This window comes from Haliotis cracherodii, unplaced genomic scaffold, assembly GCF_022045235.1.
Source record: "Haliotis cracherodii isolate W230 unplaced genomic scaffold, xgHalCrac1.p SCAF_9, whole genome shotgun sequence".
Taxonomy (NCBI): Eukaryota; Metazoa; Mollusca; class Gastropoda; order Lepetellida; family Haliotidae; genus Haliotis; species Haliotis cracherodii.
The window spans coordinates 16,835,391-16,858,783 of NW_027266343.1; the positions used below are offsets into that span (position 1 = coordinate 16,835,391).

At 41.3% G+C, this 23,393-nt stretch overlaps 1 protein-coding gene across 1 annotated transcript; it reads right to left on the minus strand.

The window, feature by feature from the left end:
• Positions 1 to 121: 121 nt before the first annotated feature.
• On the minus strand, positions 122 to 21,140 carry LOC139453272 (mucin-5AC-like). The gene is made up of 7 exons (XM_071234907.1): positions 21,073 to 21,140; positions 15,981 to 16,032; positions 5,625 to 5,805; positions 4,933 to 5,165; positions 3,823 to 4,092; positions 1,329 to 2,063; positions 122 to 387 (listed from the first exon to the last, which is right to left on the minus strand). Exons 1-7 carry the CDS (start codon positions 21,133 to 21,135, stop codon positions 122 to 124), a joined length of 1,800 nt encoding a protein of 599 aa, XP_071091008.1. The 5' UTR covers positions 21,136 to 21,140.
• Positions 21,141 to 23,393: the final 2,253 nt, after the last annotated feature.

Below are 23,393 nucleotides of genomic sequence, written 5' to 3' on the forward strand. Positions count from 1 at the left end.
CGTTGTCGCCTCTTTATATAACTGAAATATTGAGTGCGGCGTTAAACTACACAAATAAACAAACAAACCATTTAACATGGCTGGAACTAGATCAAAAATTGTCACCAGGTCCTCAAGAAAATCAGACCTGTCCAGTGCTCCGCTTTTTAAAGATATGTTGTATGAACTTTACAGCCATGTCTAAGTCCATACACACGATGAACACGAACACGGATACTAAGATTGCGATTCCTGTACTACCAATAGCCTTGGCAGATGGGCGGTCATCTACAGCCGAAGTCTTGGACCTCCTGTAGGCAGACATCTTCTTTCTGTCCACTGCAAGATCCATTTCGTCCAGGTCAGTGTTGTCGTCGTCCTTGCAGCTGCAGGTGCAGAGGGTAACCTCTGTGGAAAAATAATCAGAATATGCCATTTTTCACCCGCACATGTCAACTGCAAAGAGGTGATTGACGGTCCATGATAAACAGAAGGCCGATCCCAATACACTAGTATTCAAAGGTTGGCTGGTTTGTTTTTAACGCCGTACTTAGCAATATTCCAGCTATATGACGGCGCCCTGTAAATATTCGAGTCTGGACCAGACAATCCAGTGATTAATATCATGAGCATCGATCCACGCAATTTGGGATCGATGACATGCATCAATGAAGTCAGCCAGCCCGTTAGTCGCCTTTTACGACAAGCGTTGTCGCCTTTTACGACAAGAATGTGTTGCTGCAGACCTATTTAAAGGTAGTTTAAACACGGGTCACGTGCGCAACATACAGACCTGTCAGTTACACGATACATGTGAAACCGCTACAGTAGACATTGTACTTCGCAGTTACCGCTTCGTACACGATATTGTGAATATCAGTTAAAGATAAAAACAGGGTTTCGGAACAAAGTTCTGCTACTAGACCTTGATATAGGAACAAGACAAGGGGCAAGAGGTCAAACCATTCATTTACAGAGTAGGAAGATCGCTTACAATGTCATTAAATGTATTGAAAAAGAGTATATATTGGTCGTAAAAGGTGACTTCGTCGATCGGATGGTCACATTCGTGCACCCCGACAGTACTGTCTTGCCAGACTTCATTATTTCCAAAGCCGTTGTCATGAATGCTGTGTTAAACAACCTAAAGAACCCAGACGGTTTATGGGGCGATGGGGTAGTCTAGTGGATAAAGCGCTCGCCCGTAACGCCTAAAACCCGGATTCGATTCCCAATATATGTACAACGTGTGAAGCCCATTCTTTGGTGTGACCGTTGTGATAGTGCTGGAATATTGCTAAAAACCATACTCAGTCACTCACTCAAACAGTTCATCAAGGACAACTTACCATATACACTTGATTCAGTTGGAGCCAAAGAAGCATCTTTCAACTTCAGTGTTGTCATGGTTACTTTTTTTCCATCGGGAATACTTGAATGCACCGGATGGTCGTCACTGGACGTCTTTGAATCCAATGACGTCGGATCTTTATGGGGATTAGGAGCTTTGGTGTACAGAGAAGGATTGGAATTAGAATCTGACCCCATCGACTGAACGGACCCTTCCCAGTCGGATACACTTGGCGACGCTTCGAGAACTGGTGATGCATCGAAAACCGACACTGTGAATGTTTCGTGGACGCTTGGCATCAACTGTGAGGTCATGTCTTGCTCGGACGCGTACGTTGACTGAAACGAAGGGTCGACTGTTGCATTGACGCTTGGAATCAACGGCGATGTCATCTCTTGCATTGACATTGACTGAAATGAAGATTCGAATGCTTTGTCGACGCTTGGCACCAATGGTGAGGTCAACTCTTGCACGGACGCGTACGTTGACTGGAACGAAGGGTCGACTGTTACATGGACACTGGGCACCAATGGCGATGTCAAATCCTGCAAGGGCGTTGTCAGAAGCGAAGAAGGACCCACTGGCGTAGGCGTTGGCGAAATTGAAAGTAGTTGTGTTTGAGTAGAAACTGAATGAAAAACAGATGATGTTTCATCAACGCTTGAATTGCAGACAACTACCGGTGCCATGTCATTATTGGCTGCAACTTTCGGGGCCTTCGGGGCATACACACCTGCGGGAAGACATATAAAACGTCATAGAAAGAATAACCAATCTCGATCACCCACCGAAACAGATTCCACCGCGTGGATGGATCACTTAAACTGGCACCAAATGTACGCCGATTGCCTGCCCTACCGGTAGCACACGCCGTCCAGTTTGCATAAAAAAGTAAGTGTTTGCTTTTTGTTTGACGCGGCACTACAGTACTCCTGCTAGGCCGAATAGGTCTTCAGCAACCTATGCTTGCCGTAAAAGGTGACTATGCTTGTCTTAAAAGGCTACTAAAGGGATCGGGTGGTCAGGCTCGCTGACTTGGTTGGTGCATGTCGTAAGCTTACTACATGGATTGGACCCGTGAAGATCCGGGGTAGAATAGGTCTTCAGCAACCCATGCTTGAGGTAAAAGGCGACTATGCTTGTCGTAAGAGGCGACTAACGGGATCGAGTGGTCAGGCTCGCTGACTTGGTTGATGCATGTCATCGATTCCAGTTGCGTGGATCGATGCTCATGATGTCAATCACTGGATTGTCTGGTCCAGACTCGATTATTTACAGACCGCCGTCCTATAGCAGGAATATTGCTGGGTGCGGTGTAAAACAACAAACCAACCAACCAACAAACCAGCCAACCTTTTGAAAAAGGTACATTATCTTATCACGCGTTTGCATACAAAGGCAAATCATCCACACATCTTTAATTTTGAAAAAAAATGACTTAGAGTCATAGAGTTTACTCAAGTTCATTACGGCATTAAACAACAAACAAACTACATCGATTGATGCTCATGATGTCAATCACTGGATTGTCTGGTCCAGACTCGATTATTTACAGACCGCAGAATTGTAGCTGGAATATTGTCGAGTGCGGCAGGCATGTAAAGTTACCTATCAGTAACTACTTTCAATAAATATGAAAATCATTGGAATAGGCCCGTTGTCAGCCTCAGACGTATCCAGGCCAACAAACCCGATCTTGGCCTTTTTGATAAGTCCAATTAAATGGTTTATATCATTGAATCTTCTGTCCCTTTTGACACTAATTTGATTGACAAGATTAAGGAAAAGCATGGCAAATATGCGGATCTCGCTTTCGAAATGTCACGCTTGCATCCCAATTGCAAGTACCAAGTTGTCCCGACTCCTCACTGTTCTCGGTGCCTTAGGTTTGGTACCTGTTAATCTGTTGACTGACATTGGGAGAGTACCCGGGTTTGCTACCAGGAATATAGCACTTCTGACAATCTGGGTGATGCAGAAGGGTGCAGAGTTAGGCAGTCTGCACATTCTCCGAAAAGTTCTGGGGGTGTTTGAAGATTCGGGATAGAATAGGCCTTCAGCAACCCCTGCTTGCCGTAAAGGCGACTATGCTTGTCGTAAAAGGTGACTAACGGGATCGTGTGGTCAAGGTCGCTGACTTGGTTGATGCATGACATCGTATCTCAATTGCGTGGATCGATGCTCATGATATCAATCACAGGATTGTCTGTTCCAGACTCGATTATTTACAGACCGCCGTCATATAGCTGCAATATTGTTGAGTGCGGCGTTAAACAACAAACAAACCAAACCAATCTGGGAGAAGTCCCATTCGCTGTCTGGGCTGCGTGTAGAGAACTCAAGACAAGGGCCCTGAGCTGATGATGAGACTAACCAGCCAGACTGTGCAAGGATCGCCCAAACCCTCTTTGTTGCATTTAAAAAGAATTTGATCTGTAAATAATAATAATTAACACAAAGGGTACCTATCGTGGGTATTTTCGGTCGTTTACCTTCGATGCATCTTTTGACGTATGTTTTTGCTTCACTGTCAGCTACTAGGGACGGATTACTTTTAACGAAAACCGACTCCCGACCATAAAATTGACAGAAGGGTGTCCCGCCAGATGAGGCTAGTTGATGGAAAGCCACACATTCCTCGGACCCTGACGAATAATTTCTGCAAGCATCCATGCATTCTTGTATTGTCATCCCAGCCGTCTCCCAAAGGAAGGTCAGACCTGACGTCTTCCTTAACTTAATCATTTCAAATGAGCAAACACCTGCAACAAAACATAGAGAAAGAAATTAAACAAGAAACACTGTCCATATAAGGGAATGGAAGTGAGAAACAATCTAATACAAGTCCATCGTTTACTGCCATATGATCATTCTCTGTGTAAGGACCTCACGAGTCTACATAAGAGGATGCGTCAGGTTAAGTTTCCAATCAATCAGCATCGATGTTTCTGCATTATCTTTACGATCGACAGACGCATTGAGAGCACCATTTCCGATTTCGAAAACGAACTTAAACGGGCAGTTCTGAGAGGAAACAATGGCCTACTATTGTAGTATTGTAAATATTTAAATATCCTGTATTCGCCCAAAAGGAATTACTGTCGAGGTAATATGAGTATTTTTTGTCGGTTTTCCTTTGTTAAAATCAATATTTCGGAATTGAGAGGGTTCGGAAATATAGCGGACTTGTTTCAGAAAGCTAAAAATGATTAGTTCAAGAATCAATGAATCTTCATTTAGATTAGGCGGTTCAGCTGATTGGACTTTCTATGGAGATCTTCATTTACAAGGGTATTGAATGAGAGAGTGTAAAAGATCTCATTTAAAGACATTATATGAAGCGTCTAGTCGAGATTAAAATGTTGATTTTAACTGCTAACTGCTAAGTTTTGACTCGTTTTTGACAAGTTTGATGTACTTGTCTTTGGCATAACAAAAAAAAAACAACTTCAAATCCAAAATGTTAAAGATCAGTTCAACACGAGATTCTAGTTTGTTGTATATTTTTTACCCTCCTGCCGCCAAGTTCGGTCCAAAATGTGGTATTGTTGGTATTGTTTACAGGTGGACATACCATTTGATCACTGAGGATAAATACACACCTGTGTATTCCTCGCAGACAATCTGGTATCGGGCGCTGCATACCCTGGTCATGAACCCAGTGGGCCCTGCATCGCGTAGTCGCACACATCGGTGATCGGCTAGATAATCCGGCTCATTGCTGCCACCCCAGATGACCCATCCAAGAGGCTCACAGTCCGTGGACCATCTCAGGGTTGATACGTCGGTGTTGTTCGGTTCAGATTGATGAAGACCAGTCCAGTAGTCGTTGGTCCTGCAATACACATCAGTTTTGTATGTGATATCAGGTGTTGGCCAAAATTTGAGCGTATCCCGGTGCGCCGATGTCACCCGTCACAAACCTAGCACAGTCATCTCAATTGCATCTCTGTAATAAGGGTAAACCATTGAGGAACTCGCCGTTACATATTCGTAAGTGGTGCTTGGGAATTTTGTCACAGGCAGTTTTGTTTCTTGTCGGTCAAAGCTTCAAAACACGCCATTGTTTTGTTAAACCTTTCTGGAGATCATTTTTCTACGACATCCCCCCAAATCCGCCAACCCATCCTACCCTCAAATATGAAATAGTCTGTCCCGAAATATCAACCGGCGACAAAAAGAGTGGCTTTTAAATCAAATTTGATGTAACTGCCCTTTGATCCAATCCTTGTTCCCTTTTAATTATATCAATAACTACTAAAGGATGATCTTGATTCGCCAACAATATACTCACATTTGTGAATTATTTCTCCACTCAGCGTTGATTTCCTGAAAGTTGTTATATTTCGTTAATGTATTCAGTGTGAGCATGTTTTGACCCTGAACTTGACATATTGCGTAAACCTCATTCCAGGTTTTGTAACCGGCGTAAAGTGTGTACTTCACAGGTGTTGTTGGTAACGATGACGTCAAGCCTACAACAGAATGAACAACAAGGTACACGTTTAACTTAAATCCTTTAGTGAATGAGTTCTTTTAACGCCCCTCAGCAGAGCTTTTCAGTTGTATCACGGCGTGGTTTTTCAGTTAATCCAGACGGTAGTGTTCCCAGTAAGCTCAGCTGGATTAGCACATAGCGGATCAATGAGTGAGTGAATGAGTTGGATTAGATGACGACTGTAACAGTATCCCAGTTATACTTAATGTGGGAGGAAGTCCCGAAGTGATGCAGGTCACGGTATCGCGTATGGGTATGACAAACCTTCTAACATTACTATGGCGAACCGGAATTCGAAGCCACGGTCATAGGTTATTGTCGCGCCCAAGGGACGCAACTCAGCACAGCGAATGGCGGCGCCTTAGACGACTAAGCCCCCTGTGCAACCTTTTTTGGTGTGTCGATTAACGCCGTCAAAAAAAAGTACAATGCACTAGAAGGAATCTAAATTTACTGAGCCTAATCGTCGAGACGTGACGGTTCGGTGAGGTAGCCTAGTGGTTAAATGTGGTGGCCGTAAGGGGACATCACTTTATCGTCTTCAATTACGGCGGCTAGAAAGCGATAACACGGGACGATAAAGCAATAACACGAGACAGGAAAGCGATAAGACGAGATGATTAAGCAATAACACGAGACGGGAAAGCGATAGCACAAGACGAGAAAGCAATAACACAAGACGGGAATGTGATAGCACAAGACGAGAAAGCAATAACACCAGACGGGAAAGCGATAGCACAAGACGAGAAAGCAATAACACCAGACGGGAAAGTGACAGCACAAGACGAGAAAGCAATAACACCAGACGGGAATGCGATAGCACAAGACGAGAAAGCAATAACACCAGACGGGAAAGCGATAGCACAAGACGAGAAAGCAATAACACCAGACGGGAAAGCGATAGCACAAGACGAGAAGCAATAACACCAGACGGGAAAGCGAAAGCACAAGACGAGAAAGCAATAACACCAGACGGGAAAGCGATAGCACAAGACGAGAAAGCAATAACACCAGACGGGAAAGCGATAGCACAAGACGAGAAAGCTATGATGCTAGACGAGAAATCAAGTGATTGTTTCCAGTCACATTTCAAATGATACCTATATGGAGGAATGTTGAAATTGTCTTACTAGTTACTTAAACATAATTCAACTGTACAGACGTAGGTGATTTTACAACAATCCGCATATTTCTGCGTAAAAAGTAGTTGACTGATTTATGGCCCTATTTAGGAGTTTTACCATCACGCCGAAAGCGCGTGGCGGGTCATGTCAATACGTTCTAAATAAATCATTTAAAATCTAAATATATATTTTTTCAAAAGACGTTAAAGAACACCCGATTCTTCCATATGTCTATAGTTAATCAATCATTGCTGATTGAAAAAAGGAAGAATGGGGTAGTATTATGAATATAATGAAAATAGGAATAGCGGGAAAAACATTAAACACGCAAAGATGTTTCTTTCTTTGTGTATGTGAATCTTGCTAATTTACTACAATACAAGAAAATATTCATGGTATAAGAGGCAAAAGAGCTGAATTATAGGAATGGATGGATCACTGAATATCGACAAGGCACTTTTTAATTCACGGTCTTACTGGAAATATCGCTTTCTCGCTTTCTCGCTTGCTTTCTCGCTTGCTTTCTCGCTTTCTCGCTACATAAGGCCAGGTTCACACAGTGCCGATTATGGCTCCCGTTTGAGCCATAATGACCGTGAATTACTATCCTCAATGATCTGGAATGCCCTATCATTGTCTGAACGCAGTCGTATATGTTCGCAACATAGTCCTTCGAATCGGGAAAGGCCCAGAGAGGTCGGCCAAGCACTCCCGATAGTATGGTGCGTCCCGTAACATTCGGGAAACTCAGCCGATTTTGTCTAGTCGGATTACAATCGTGACTATGTCGTGACAGATTCTGCTGCATTGGATCAAAATCGTAACAATGTCCTGTGTTGTCTGGACGGTGTCCTGTGGATCGGGACGCTGTCGTGATGAACGGGCATGAATTTTTCATTGCCGTTTACTGGCGTTTCAGTTCAGATTGCGTACAGATCTTGCCGAATGCGAACCGCCTTTGTCGGTTCACTGGCCGGTCACTGTCTGATCTCTGTCGGGTCGCATTCGGGAGAATCGGGACGCTGTCGGGACAATATCTAATTGTTTGTGAATTTCCCGCCACGAATCACAGGATCTTGATCAGACTTTCGACAAATTTTAATCGACACTGGTCCTATCAAGGACGGCAGTAAAAATCCTGAATGTGTTACTGAGCCCTAACCATAGTCATATGAAAGAATCGTGTGTTTATGCACTTCTTTTGAATAGTATATACAGTAAATCTTGAAATTAACGTGATAGTTAATTGAAAGCGAAAACTGCGATTGGACTTAATTAATTAAACTTCGCAATGTACGACTCAGAAATGATTGTTGATAAAATGGCCTCACTGCACACTTTGAAAAGCGGAAATATAGTTGATTTTAAAACAACTATCTATTTCAACGTCACGGTTTATTTAGAACAATGTGTCATTCAAACATTAGAAACTACACATTTGACATTCGGGGATAATGAGTTATCATTGCTGTAGTGGGAACTCTACCGCCCCATTAGTGTTTAGATTATTGCCATGACCCGCCAAGCGCTGGCGGCGTAATAGTCCCATAAAACGCCTAAATGAGGCCATAAATCAATCAATTACATTTTACGCAGAAATCCGAGGAAAGTTTTAAAACCAACTGCGTCTGTAAGTTAAATTATGTCTACGTAATTGTTTGTTTATGGAGTAAACGTAAAAACCGATCGCGATGTGTACACTTTACGTACATCCGCTACGAATCTTCACGGATTAACGCGCCGTGAACACCGGTTTTTACGCACACGCGTTAGGACACCGTAGCATATACACACACGGGATAGGACACCGTAGCATATACACACACGCGTTAGGAAACCGTAGCATATACACACACGCGTTAGGACACCGTAGCATATACACACACGCGTTAGGACACCATAGCATATACACACGTGCGTTAGGACACTGTAGCATATACACACGCGCGTTAGGACACCGTAGCATATATACACACGCGTTAGGACACCGTAGCATATACACACACGCGTTAGGACACCGTAGCATATACACACACGCGTTAGGACACCGTAGCATATACACACACGCGTTAGGACACCGTAGCATATACACACACGCGTTAGGACACCATAGCATATACACACACGCGTTAGGACACTGTAGCATATACACACGCGCGTTAGGACACCGTAGCATATATACACACGCGTTAGGACACCGTAGCATATATACACACGCGTTAGGACACCGTAGCATATACACACACGCGTTAGGACACCGTAGCATATACACACGCGTTAGGACACCGTAGCATATACACACTCGCGTTAGGACACCTTAGCATATACACACACGCGTTAGGACACCGTAGCATATACACACGCGCGTTAGGACACCGTAGCATATACACACGCGCGTTAGGACACCGTAGCATATACACACACGCGTTAGGACACCGTAGCATATACACACACGCGTTAGGACACCGTAGCATATACACACGCGTTAGGACACCGTAGCATATACACACTCGCGATAGGACACCTTAGCATATACACACACGCGTTAGGACACCGTAGCATATACACACGCGCGTTAGGACACCGTAGCATATACACACGCGCGTTAGGACACCGTAGCATATACACACACGCGTTAGGACACCGTAGCATATACACACACGCGTTAGGACACCGTAGCATATACACACGCGTTAGGACACCGTAGCATAGATAGATAGATCATCTTTATTTCCTCCAGTTGATGAAGATACATTGATATGATATTACGGTGTTCTACAAATGTATATATATAACAGCTGATATATTGTATGTACAGGCAGTTTCACATCGTTATCAAATAATGTTTCTTAGTAGGTTTTTCCACGTTTTAACAGTTTTACATACACGAAGCATTATATTTGTCCATAGATTGTATTCAATTGCCATAGTACTTTCTGTTGGCAAACCGCCAAGTAAAAAGGACAGAAAGGTATCGTCATCATCGTTCCAGATACTAGAAAAAGTTGTCACATCTAGTAAATCAATAATAGACTCAACCACAATATTTCTTTGTTGTTGAGTCTTTTTACAATACATAAACACATGTTTGATAATATCAAAAGCAAATGTGACGCATAAACATTCATCAGATTGCATACTGTAGGTGCTAAGAGATAATAAATATGCTAAATCATAGAAGTGTTCCGGCCTTTGAATTGTTAGTAACCAAAGTCTGTGTACATTAGGCGATCGTATAAGAGAGTATCGTTTTAGGGTTTCTCTTGAATGAATCTCTGCATGAATTACGTTATGGTCACATACGCTTATTTGTTCTTTAACTCGACTCGCTCATGCATGTTTTGAGGGGAAATGAGAATAAATGGTATGTGTGTTTATGTCATTATTGAGTTCATACTTGTTTACAAGTGAAAGCATGTGGTATACGGGTGACATTTTACATTTATCATTTTTTTCTTTAATTGTATCGAGTTCATACTGAACAAGTCTGTGCTGAAATAGTCTTTTAAATGCAAAGTTAATGTCACTATTACATAGTCTTCCCAGAAATAAGAGAGCTCGATGATCAATGTACGCCTGGAGAGAAATTAAACCCAGACAATCTCTGGTGACGACGGAAGGGGTGCGTCTAGACAGTCCTTGAATCTTTTTACAAAAATAACGTTGAATAATTTCAAGCATTTCGTATTTCTTCGGTGACAGTTTACCCCATACACTACAAGCAAATAGTCCACATGGTAAAATTACCCTTTCCCATATACGAACAGCTGGGATAGGATTTAAGTAACCAAAGTATAGTCCATGATTATAATTTATATTGACTAATATTCTGAGTTTTTCACATATTAGATGGGTACGTTCTAAGGTTTACTTTGATGTACTTAGAAGCAATCCAGCATAAGTTACATTTTCCTTTTTAGGAAGTACTTGTGAACTAATGTAGACACATTGACAGACAGATTTGCGAATATTCCCATCATCAAGTGAATACAACAAGTCGTTAATATATAGAGTAAAAAGCCATGCCGATAAAACGCGACCTTGACCAACACCTTGCTTAACATGAAACACATTTGAGGTAAAACCTCCAATGCTTACACATGACTGCATTGAGGTATATATTGTGCGTAAAAGTCGCTATAACTTTCCATTAATACCAAACTTATACAGTTTGAAGAAAAGACCATTAAGCCAGACTCTGTCAAAATCTTTCTCATTGTCGAGAAAAGCGCAATAAACTGGAGACTGTCTTTCGTTATAATAAGCTATGCTTTCCATTAATGTAAACAGGGCAGTTTCTGCCCCAGCCCCTCTCCTAAATCCAAATTGAAAGTGGTGGGGGAAGCCTTTAGATTTGTTTGCCCACTCTTCAATTCTATTCAGCAGGAGTCTTTCGAACAGTTTACTTAATACTGGAGTGAGGGTAATACCTCTGTAGTTAGTGGGGTCATCTTTACATTTACCATGGCCTTTATGGATAGGTAAAATCTTTCCAACGTTAAACATTTTAGGTACATATTCATGAGAAACAATTTTATTATAGAACATAACAAGGTGATGGATAATAGATCTACCAGAGTATTTGATATGTTCATTAACTATGCCATCGGGACCAGGCGATTTTCCACTTTTTAGACGTTTTATAGTTGTCAATAACTCATCAGATGTGAAAGGACAAATCAACGTGAAACTAACGTCACTGTTCCCTTGGTCATTATACGAATCATTATCAATCTGTTCCATGCGAATATTCACATAATCAGTAAAATCTGAGTCATAATTGATATCATGATTTGGCATTGATAAATCCTTGAAATATTTGGAAAACAGATTACAAATTCCTTCCTGTGTATTACAGGACTCTTCATTATACACAATCGTCTGGGTTTGTTCCTTCTTTCTTTTATATTTCTTGGTTACTCTAAAGTTCTCTGTTATATCAACCTCAGCTGCTTCATATATTTCCTGAAACTTTTCGTCTTTCAGCTTTTGTTTTGAACGGCGATGCTGCTTCCTAAAGATACGTTTTGCTCTTTTATACTCAATGTAATTTGCATCCACTTTATCATGAGATTTACCATTATAGATCCATTCACTACGGCATTGTCGCATTGTACGATGCAACGTATTTATATTATCTTTTTTTCCAGTATGGTTTTAAATGAGATTGGAATTTTGAAGATGGTATACTTAGTTTAGCTGCAGCGTGTAACGATTGTAGGATATAGTTGTGATAACTTTCGATGTATTCATGAGGAGATGCGTACTGAGTTTCGTCAAACTGAGCACATCTAAAATAGTTTTCAGTTTCATATCAGTATAACATAAAGTCTACGTCATTAGCTTTACGCCAGTTCAGATGTTCACCGCCATAGTGGCGTGGCTGGGAATCAGTACTCAGACATAGGAATATCGGACAAAGGTCTGATACTGAGTACTGAACACCAGTATCTAAAGTATAACCAACAACGTTACTGACATGTTGGAGATTAATGAACACATAATCTATCATACTTCTTATAGTTTTACATTTACTTGTGAAGGTAAAACAGGCATTATCGTCAAGGGGTACGACAGAAATTAGATTCCGTTCAATGAGCACTCTTTGCAGATATTTCGCTCTGCGTTTCAATATAATTCCCTGCCGCAGGTCTGCATCAAAATCACCTAGAAGAATTGTCACCCCTTGATGAGAACATCTGTCATAAATCTCCAGTACATTATTAAGTTCTTCTATGTATACACTATCTAATACGTTAGATGAGGGAAGGCGAACACCAATTATATACATAGGGCATTTATTAATGAAGAGTTTAGCCCCAATGATATGCTCGCTTGAAGGTATACTGATTGCTGACGACCTTCGACATGTACTTTTACGAATAAATATGGCTATACCCCCTGCGCCTCTGTGAGATAAGTGGTCATGCTGACATTTAACATAGACGTTAAAGTCATCATCCAAGTCATAGAGTAGATATTCACGTGTGTCGTCCAGCCAGTGTTCGGTAATAACCAAAATGCCACAGCTCATTAGTTTTGTGCGAATTTCATCTAAGCAATTCAATGACCCACGCACATTCGACGTAATCATGTGAAGGATTGCCATTAGAACAAGTATATATGTCGCAAGTCTAACGTTTGGACGTGTCTCTGGTATACTCACCCGCTTGCACCAGGCTTATAATACAAACGACAAAGAATGGAAAGGACGTGTTTCTGGTATCCTCACCAGCTTGCACCAGGCTTATAATACCAACGAAAAAGAATGGAAAGGACGTGTCTCTGATATGCTAGCCAGCTTGCACCAGGCTTATAATACCAACGACAAAGAATGGAAAGGACGTGTCTCTGATATGCTAACCAGCTTGCACCAGGCTTATAATACCAACGACAAAGATTGAAAAAAACGTGTCTCTGGTATCCTCACTAGCTTGCACCAGGCTTATAATACCAACGACAAAGAATGGATAGGACGTGTCTCTGATATGCTAACCAGCTTGCACCAGGCTTATAATACCAACGACAAAGATTGAAAAAAACGTGTCTCTGGTATCCTCACTAGCTTGCACCAGGCTTATAATACCAACGACAAAGAATGGAAAGGATGTGTCTCTGGTAAGCTCACCAGCTTGCACCAGTCTTATAATACCAACAACAAAGAATGGAAAGGACGTGTTTCTGGTATCCTCACCAGCTTGCACCAGGCTTATAATACCAACGACAAAGAATGGAAAGGACGTGTCTCTGATATGCTAACCAGCTTGCACCAGGCTTATAATACCAACGACAAAGAATGGAAAGGACGTGTCTCTGATATGCTAACCAGCTTGCACCAGGCTTATAATACCAACGACAAAGAATGGAAAGGACGTGTTTCTGGTATCCTCACCAGCTTGCACCAGGCTTATAATACTAACGAAAAAGAATGGAAAGGACGTGTCTCTCGTATACTCACCAGCTTGCACCAGGCTTATAATACCAACGAAAAAGAATGGAAAGGACGTGTCTCTGGTATACTCACCAGCTTGCACCAGGCTTATAATACCAACGACAGAGAATGGGAGGGACGTGTCTCTGGTATCCTCACCAGCTTGCACCAGGCTTATAATACCAACGACAAAGAATGGAAAGGACGTGTCTCTGATATGCTAACCAACATTGCACCAGGCTTATAATACTAACGACAAAGAATGGAAAGGACGTGTCTCTGGTATCCTCACCAGCTTGCACCAGGCTTATAATACCAACGACAAAGAATGGAAAGGACGTGTTTCTGGTAACCTCACCAGCTTGCACCAGGCTTATAATACCAACGACAAAGAATGGGAGGGACGTGTCTCTGGTATTCTCACCAGCTTGCACCAGGCTGATAATACCAACGACAAAAATTTAAAGACGTGTCTCTGGTAAGCTCACCAGCTTGCACCAGGCTTATAATACCAACGAAAAAGAATGGAAAGGACGTGTCTCTGGTATACTCACCAGCTTGCACCAGGCTTATAATACCAACGAAAAAGAATGGAAAGGACGTGTCTCTGATATGCTAACCAGCTTGCACCAGGCTTATAATATCAACGACAAAGAATGGAAAGGACGTGTCTCTGATATGCTAACCAGCTTGCACCAGGCTTATAATACCAACGACAAAGAATGGAAAGGACGTGTCTCTGGTATGCTAACCAACATTGCACCAGGCTTATAATACTAACGACAAAGAATGGAAAGGACGTGTCTCTGGTATCCTCACCAGCTTGCACCAGGCTTATAATACCAACGACAAAGAATGGAAAGGACGTGTTTCTGGTATCCTCACCAGCTTGCACCATGCTTATAATACCAACGAAAAAGAATGGAAAGGACGTGTCTCTGATATGCTAACCAGCTTGCACCAGGCTTATAATACCAACGAAAAAGAATGGAAAGGACGTGTTTCTGGTATCCTCACCAGCTTGCACCAGGCTTATAATACCAACGAAAAAGAATGGAAAGGACGTGTCTCTGACATGCTAACCAGCTTGCACCAGGCTTATAATACCAACGAAAAAGAATGGAAAGGACGTGTCTCTGATATGCTAACCAGCTTGCACCAGGCTTATAATACCAACGAAAAAGAATGGAAAGGACGTGTCTCTGATATGCTAACCAGCTTGCACCAGGCTTATAATACCAACAACAAAGAATGGAAAGGACGTGTTTCTGGTATCCTCACCAGCTTGCACCAGGCTTATAATACCAACGAAAAAGAATGGAAAGGACGTGTCTCTGATATGCTAGCCAGCTTGCACCAGGCTTATAATACCAACGACAAAGAATGGAAAGGACGTGTCTCTGATATGCTAACCAGCTTGCACCAGGCTTATAATACCAACGACAAAGAATGGAAAGGACGTGTTTCTGGTATCCTCACCAGCTTGCACCAGGCTTATAATACCAACGACAAAGAATGGAAAGGACGTGTCTCTGATATGCTAACCAGCTTGCACCAGGCTTATAATACCAACGACAAAGAATGGAAAGGACGTGTCTCTCGTATACTCACCAGCTTGCACCAGGCTTATAATACCAACGACAAAGAATGGAAAGGACATGTTTCTGGTATCCTCACCAGCTTGCACCAGGCTTATAATACCAACGAAAAAGAATGGAAAGGACGTGTCTCTGATATGCTAACCAGCTTGCACCAGGCTTATAATACCAACGACAAAGAATGGAAAGGACGTGTCTCTGATATGCTAACCAGCTTGCACCAGGCTTATAATACCAACGACAAAGAATGGAAAGGACGTGTCTCTGATATGCTAACCAGCTTGCACCAGGCTTATAATACCAACGACAAAGAATGGAAAGGACGTGTCTCTGATATGCTAACCAGCTTGCACCAGGCTTATAATACCAACGACAAAGAATGGAAAGGACGTGTCTCTGATATGCTTACCAGCTTGCACCAGGCTTATAATACCAACGACAAAGAATGGAAAGGACCAGACAACAAAAAAGGAAAAACACGTGTCCTTGATATACTCACCACTATGCACCAGGATCACCATCAGCAACTTCATTGTGGCCTTGTTTCTTATCTAAACGAGGATGACATAAAATATGAAACATACATGTAAATACATCTACACTGTAACGGAAATCAATTCAGGTTTTAAACAAACCGCAAGTGTTTATTCAGGTAAGGAAACTTGTTTTATTTGCCACGGGTGTGACAGGATACGCTCACATTTTCGCGAACATCAGGTACCATCCCTATTTAGAAATTCATAAAGACATGCTGAGGGACATACCATTTTGGCAACAAAACCAGATTTAATAAAATTTAAAATATGATCTTAAATATCTTTATTTAAATGTTAAAAAAATCCGCGCAAGAACATAATTAATATGGAAGACGATTACGTGTTTCTTTAACAGTCTGTATATATATATGTAAAATAATCTTGTGTATTACAAACAACATAGAAGCTAGATTAAATTAGAGATACCACTCTCTCCATTATCTGATCTATTTGTAACATGTACAGTTGTGTTAGAAGTCTGTAGGGACATAAGAGTTTATTGGTAATTGTATAGGAATATAAGCGACAAAACCCTTTCCATATTCATAAGAAATTCCTGCTAAAAGCGATTCCGATTATATCATTAGCAAATGTTTATGAATCACTATCAAATAGTGATGATACCAGGTGTTCGCAAAAAGGTGAGAAAAAGGTGAAATACGTGCATTTCTAATTTTGTCTACAGTTATCTGCTATAATTAATTTTTGATATATGTGTTTTGCAAATTCCTGTTATGTTGTTAGTGGTTCATTTTTTTTTTACGAAACCCCTAAATTTCTTACAATAAAGAGGGGGAGACTGAATAGCCTTCCACGCTTATTCCACGGGGTTCCAACGGGGTTCCAACGAAGTTTATGAATGTGGAATGTTCGAGAGGTAACCGCATATAAGACAAAAACAACAGTGAAACATACAAAAGTGGAATCTGTGAACAGATTATGCATTCGAACGAATATTATTGTTCTCTCCTAAATGAGTCTGTGTTGGTTGGTTGTTTGTTTGTTGATAAAGAAAAATTATTGATATTAACCATTTTCTCCACCACAAGAACTCTCCTTTGATTTGGTTGGTTGGTTGGTTTGTTGTTTAACGCCGCACTCAGCAATATTCCGGCTATATGGCGGCGGTCTGTGAATAATCGAGTCTGGACCAGACAATCCAGTGATTGATATCATGAGCATCGATCCACGTAATTTGGTTCGATGACATGCATCCACCAAGTCGGCGAGCCTGACCACCCGATCCCGTTAGTCGCCTTTTACGACAAGCGTAGAAGCCTTTTACTGTAAGCATGGGTTGCTAAAGACCTACTCTACCCCGGAATCTTCACGGGTCGTCATTCACATGGTCACATAGTTTAACAAGAAAACGTTTGCGTTGCGTTCCTCTTTTACTTCTTACCGAAGGTGTTGTGGCAGGGCCAGTGAAGATCCAGGGTAGGATAGGTCTTCTAGCCCTCTACACAGTTTCGGGTCAATACCAAAAAAATGTCAACCATTAGCATTGATCACGGCCACACATCTCCTGTACATTGAGTGGATCAGACGATTTGTGAAGGCCCTGGGGATCCTCCTGCACACATCCAGAGCAGATGTCGTAGTTCATCGGCAGTTGTATGGACTGGGCGCACATTGTGCAGACGCCTTTGAACCTCATCCCACAAGTGTTCTATGGGGTTCAGATCAGGGCTGAGGGTTGGCCACGGTAGAACACAGATGTTGTGTTGTTGCAGAAAGGCCATGGTAGCTCTGGCAACATGGGGACGAGCGTTGTCCTGCTGGAAAATGTGTTGTTGGTGTTGTGCAAAAAATGGAACAACTGATCACTTGCTCGATATATAGCTGAGCAGTGACGCCGTGTCCCCGACCTTGAGCAACATTCAGAAAGCACATGGGTCCAAGTCTCGCATTAAGTCCAATCCCTGCCATATCATGACGCTAGGTCCACCCCATGGATACGTTTCCACAACGTCTTTGTCAGCGAAACGATCACCTCGACGCCGCCAAATTCTGACTCTTCCGTCTGCATTGGAGACACAAAAGCGACTTTCATCAGAGAAGATTACACGCCTCCACTCACGATGACGCCAATATGTGATGACCCTGTGCCCACTGAAGTCGTGCTGGTCGATGCCGTGGTTGGAGAACAGGACGACGTGCTGGTCGGCGACATCTGAGGTTGTTGGGACGGAGACGTCGGATCACAGCGTCCCGGCTAATGTGTCGATTAAGTGTTCCTATGGTCTGTTGAGCACTTTCACTTGATGTCGCTGATGTTGACGAGTAATCTGCCGATCTTGTCGAGGTGTGGTGACCCTACGACGACCGCTCCGAGGAAGGTCATCTGTGGTCTGTGTAGCATTGTATCGACGCAGCGGACGGTAAATTGTGGTTATGTTAACGTTGAAATGACAGGCAACATCTTGGACATACTCTCCAGCTGCCAAACGTCCGATAGCCTGGTTTCCCTGGATTTGAGTTAGGCGTGGCATTGTTGACCAAGGAGTGGTAGGTCCAAGAATCGGCCACAGTTTTATACCCCCTACAGTTCGTGACAGTTCGTGACAGTTCGTGCATTTTCGGTTTCGCGAGAATTGGGTGCACGATACCCACATATTAATTGAAATGGTGCGTTTAGGCGAATCGTTTTTTTATGTTGCGTTTTTACTCGGGGCTTCCAAAATGCAACCAAAAATATTGATAACACCATCCGGCTTCTCTACATGCTAATACTCGTATCAATTTATGGTTCCGTGTTTGTTACCTATTTTCTTAAAACCACTTGCGTTTCTTTTGCGTGTGAGTATAGTTTCCTCTCTCACCTGGGTATCGTTTGCCTTGTATAAAAAAAATAGCCTACTCGATACGTATTTCGCTTTCTGATTCAACTATTAAAATTATCCAATTAGTTCATATTTTAAACTTTTATCAATTCCATTTCAAACTCCCACAACACACTATAGCGGCGATAATACTCGACGTTTTGATAAGCGGTCTGCGTGGGTGCACAACAACGCGATGCTTATATATATCATATCATATGGCGCCCATGTTACGAGTGATCGAAAATACGTTGTTTTAATACAATTGCTGCCGCTGAAAAGGCTTTCAACGATTTTGTTTGAAAACACGTCAACTTGACCTTGGTGATGGTACGTTAGCTCAATGTTATTACTGATTAATAAACAATACACATATACAAATGTGATGTGAGCGATGTGACTTTGAGGATTGTATGGATTATTTGGACATCGGTTTTGTCTACCTTTGAAAATGTCCCATGCATACTTTCCCCAAAAGAAAAAGGGCGCTGACACTGAAACCTACATATGTATATGGACGTCGCCGTAATTTCATCAGGGTATATAATAAAACATTCTTATTGCAACCTATTCTTTAGTCTACTCACAACAAACCACGCCCACTTCCGCCCACTGTGTTTATACTCTGGAAATTTCGTGGATATTTGTTATCGGGCAGTTAAACTCACGGACAATTCTCCATATATGTATACATAAATGTCTGTCATCGTTAGGACATGTGCTTTCTAATGATATGAATAATTAGCCAGCTACACTTCAAACAGATACACGAACGTTCATTAAAGCCATCGATATATATATTATCCTTGCTAATAGAAGAGTCACGTTGACAGCCAAGTTAAGAAAGTCAGTCCAATGATTCACTATCTCAGGAGTTTCAAGTATCGTTTAAATAGAAAAATAAAATAAAAAATTATGTATAAATCTTTCATATTACGGATATTTGATTAATGTTGCCACATATGGGACAACTGCACAAACAAGCAGGCGTTACTACTTGAAAATTTGAATCTAGATGCACTGTTCGTGGCACTAGTCACGGTAAAGAAACAAATCCTACGTCATTAGAAGAAAGAAGGCATTTTCAAAAGTTAAATATCTTTTATAAAATGGTTAACAATCTAGTACCGGGTTATCTCTCATCCTTAGTTCCAAATAGAGTGTCGGATGCAAGTGATTATAAATTGAGAAACTACTCACAGCTGCAAAACATAAAGTGTAAAACATAATTATGCCAAATAATTTATTCCAGATAAAGTTAATGTTTGGAACTCATGATCACTACCCATTGAATACACTTATGCCAGTAGCTTAGGTTTTTTTTTAAAGTTTAATAAAAAGCAATGATAAGAACGGTATTTACTTTGTTGTAAATTGTGGATCAAGATTCTGTCGGGTTATACACTCCCATCTCAAGCTTGGCTGCAGTGATCTAAACGCCGACAAATTTGCCAGATTTATATCCGACAGCCCGAGATGTGGTTGTGGTTATCAAACGGAAGATGCACTTCATTTCTTTCTTACGTGTCCCTTAAACAGTACATGAAGGCAAAATGTGTATTATTTCGTAAAATTCTACGATTTAAATTCAATTCTAAATGGTAATTCACATTAAACGACTGTAACAAATCTTGAAATTTTGAAATCAGTGCACAGTTTTATTCTATCTTTTTGCCGATTTAGAGATTTTGTCTGAGATGTTGGCTTTGCTATAATATGAATAATGCGATGTGGTTGTGCTGGATGTAAATAATAACGTAGCTGTAGTTACGAAAGATAATCCAGTAATAAAACACTTACATAACAATACTTACCTTTAATATCAATTATATATTGTATGCTATTTCTCATGTCACTTTCAATATATTGTAATTTGTTTAGGATCATGTTTGGGAGAGGCATTCAGATAAGCAAAATTTGCTTGTTTGGCAATCCCTCCACTTTATAGAAATAAATAATGATGTTTATATCATAAGTCACGTCCAATTATGTACACAACTGCATAATCTCCTTAGCATGTTATTGTTATCTCCCAACTCGGAGGATGAATAAATAATAATAATAATAACAACAACAACAACAACAACAACAACAACAACAACAACAACAATAATAATAATAATAATAATAATAATAATAAAACCCCTCCCTTCCCAGGACACAGTCACATGTTTCTCGTATCCGCCGTCATTATAAAGTAGATGTGTGTCTCCAGAAATACTGGCATACTTACGTATTTCCTCGTCTTCAAAACGTCAGTGATCGTATCTTTGAAAATGAATACTCCATTGTGCATGATGTTCTCACACAAATACCCTGCGTACTGGGTCACTGCACAAGTCAGAGGCACAAACCACACCCAACGTTGTGTGTACTGGTCTACAGTGGCAACAAGGCAATAAATACTTCACTTCTTTGCAAACAGTTATAAGTCACATGCCTGTAGACAACTCGGAATCATTCATTAGTTAGAGAACCAAAGTACGGTTTGGACGCAATCGATGGAGCCAAGCCGTTCTCCCAGTGAAGTTATAATCAATAGTGTTTATCAGTGAAGTTATAATCAATAGTGTTCATCAGTGAAGTTATGATCAATAGTGTTTATCTGACACCCAAAGTGCACTTCATGACGTCATACATAAGATAACACATGATATCTAGTACTCTTGTGTGAAAATCAATTCTTTCTGAAGCAATCTGAAACTTTAATTGTCTTCTAACTACCACCCATGTGTCCTTACGAAATCATGTATATGTGTGAAATAAACCTCGACCTCGATTGATAACGACCTGATGCATTATTACATGGGCATGTCTGTTCATATATATATATATGACTATTTTGTACTCAGTGTCTAATATGTACCCTCCACTAGATGAAGGAGCAAAAAGTAGCGCTGAAGAAGTAACAAAGAATTTGTTACCCATAATACTACTCGTCATGAATATTACTTGAGACAGTTGATGACATTTGTCGAGATCTGAAGCTTTTAAAAAAAAAATTATTTTGAAAAGTATTGATTCTTCAATCGAGGTCTTTTGTGTTTTCTTTTAGAGACTCAAATTGATCGCAGCGGATCGTACAATCATTGAAAACAGGAAAAATGACAAGGAATATTATTGGGAAACTTGCCACAGCTAATGAGTCATAGATCTTCTAGAGATGGGTACGTATTGTGATGAACGGATAAACTCAGTGAACTATTTTCGATGGAAACAGTATAGCATTCTTGGTCATGCAACATAACGGTTGCCTCGACACAACACCCACCCTAAAACACCCCTCACCCATGATAAACCATGGTCCGATATCAGATTCTCTAGCTATTGTAAAAGTACCCGGTCGATCGGGAAGGGTTTTCGATTATTGATGCCATAGCAATGCCTTTAGAACCTTCGAATACGTTGTCCTGGAAAAACGGCTCATACTGTGTCTGAGTGGGTACCTCAGTGGCACTAGTACAAGCAGCCACACACAAACGTACATCCACGTCACTATATAAGTGCAATAATCTTGGACGTGACGTTAAAACCCAATTTCACCTCACCCTGCTACCGAGGACACAGTTGCTACGGGGTAAATTTCTTATATCTTAATATTTTTATTACATAAAAATCTTCATGGTTCCGCTCTGGGGGGCACGGGTGGCCCATTCGTCTAAGGCGTCGCGATTCGCTGTGCAGAGTTGCGTCCCTTGCGCACGCCAGAAACCTATGATTGTGGGTTCGAATCCCGGATCGCCCTGATTATGTTTCTAGGTTTGTCAGCACCATTTCCGTGCTCGTGGGTTTCACTTACCTCCCACATTAAGCTGACACGCCGTGATATAATTGGAATATTGCTAAAAGCGGCGTAAAACCATACTCACTCACTCACTCTGCTTCAGGGGCACGGGTGGCCCAGTCGTATAAGGCACCACAATTAGCGGTGCAGAACTGCGTCCCTTAGGCACGCCAGAAAGCTATGAGTAAGGGTTCGAATCCCGCACTTGTACTTTAGCTCGCGCGCCTGAATGAAAACAAAATACATAGAAGTCGAATCAATATTTAGCTGACATGGCTTCCAAGATCACATTTTTTATCAATATATTTATTAAAGCAAACTACGACATGAACCAAGGTTGCTGATATAAAAATATGACATTCACCACCTATGATGATCATCGATTCTATTATAAAAGAAAAGCCAATCCTAGCAACAAAACTTTTTACCATATTAGTCCCTACGTCCTACGCTTTCTAATATCGAATGGATCGTTGTATTCTCAAAGGAAACATGAAAGCTATAAACTTCGAATTTCCCTGAATCTCGAAGGCAGTATAATTAACCCGTGTCTGTCGCTAATAATAATCGGAAAAGCAAGCAGTGAGGTGGAAAATATGTCTTTGTAAACATTTATGTAAACATGCGGTTGCGGATGACGTGCACTAGCTATCATTGTCGATTCAAGAATACATTCTTTCCTCGGCTGATAAAACGATTCTCGTTCGCTTTGAAATATTTATTGATCGTACGCTCCACGCGATGTTGCAAATATTGAACCGAAGACGCTA

Coding starts and splice junctions, on each gene's coding strand:
- LOC139453272 (XM_071234907.1), bottom strand. CDS start 21,135: ATGCACAATGGAGTATTCATTTTCAAAGATACGATCACTGACGTTTTG. Junction 4,093..4,932: donor TGTCTGCGAGGAATACACAG/GTGTGTATTTAT, acceptor GTTTTGTTGCAG/GTGTTTGCTCATTTGAAATG. Junction 2,064..3,822: donor CGTCAAAAGATGCATCGAAG/GTAAACGACCGA, acceptor GTCTTCCCGCAG/GTGTGTATGCCCCGAAGGCC.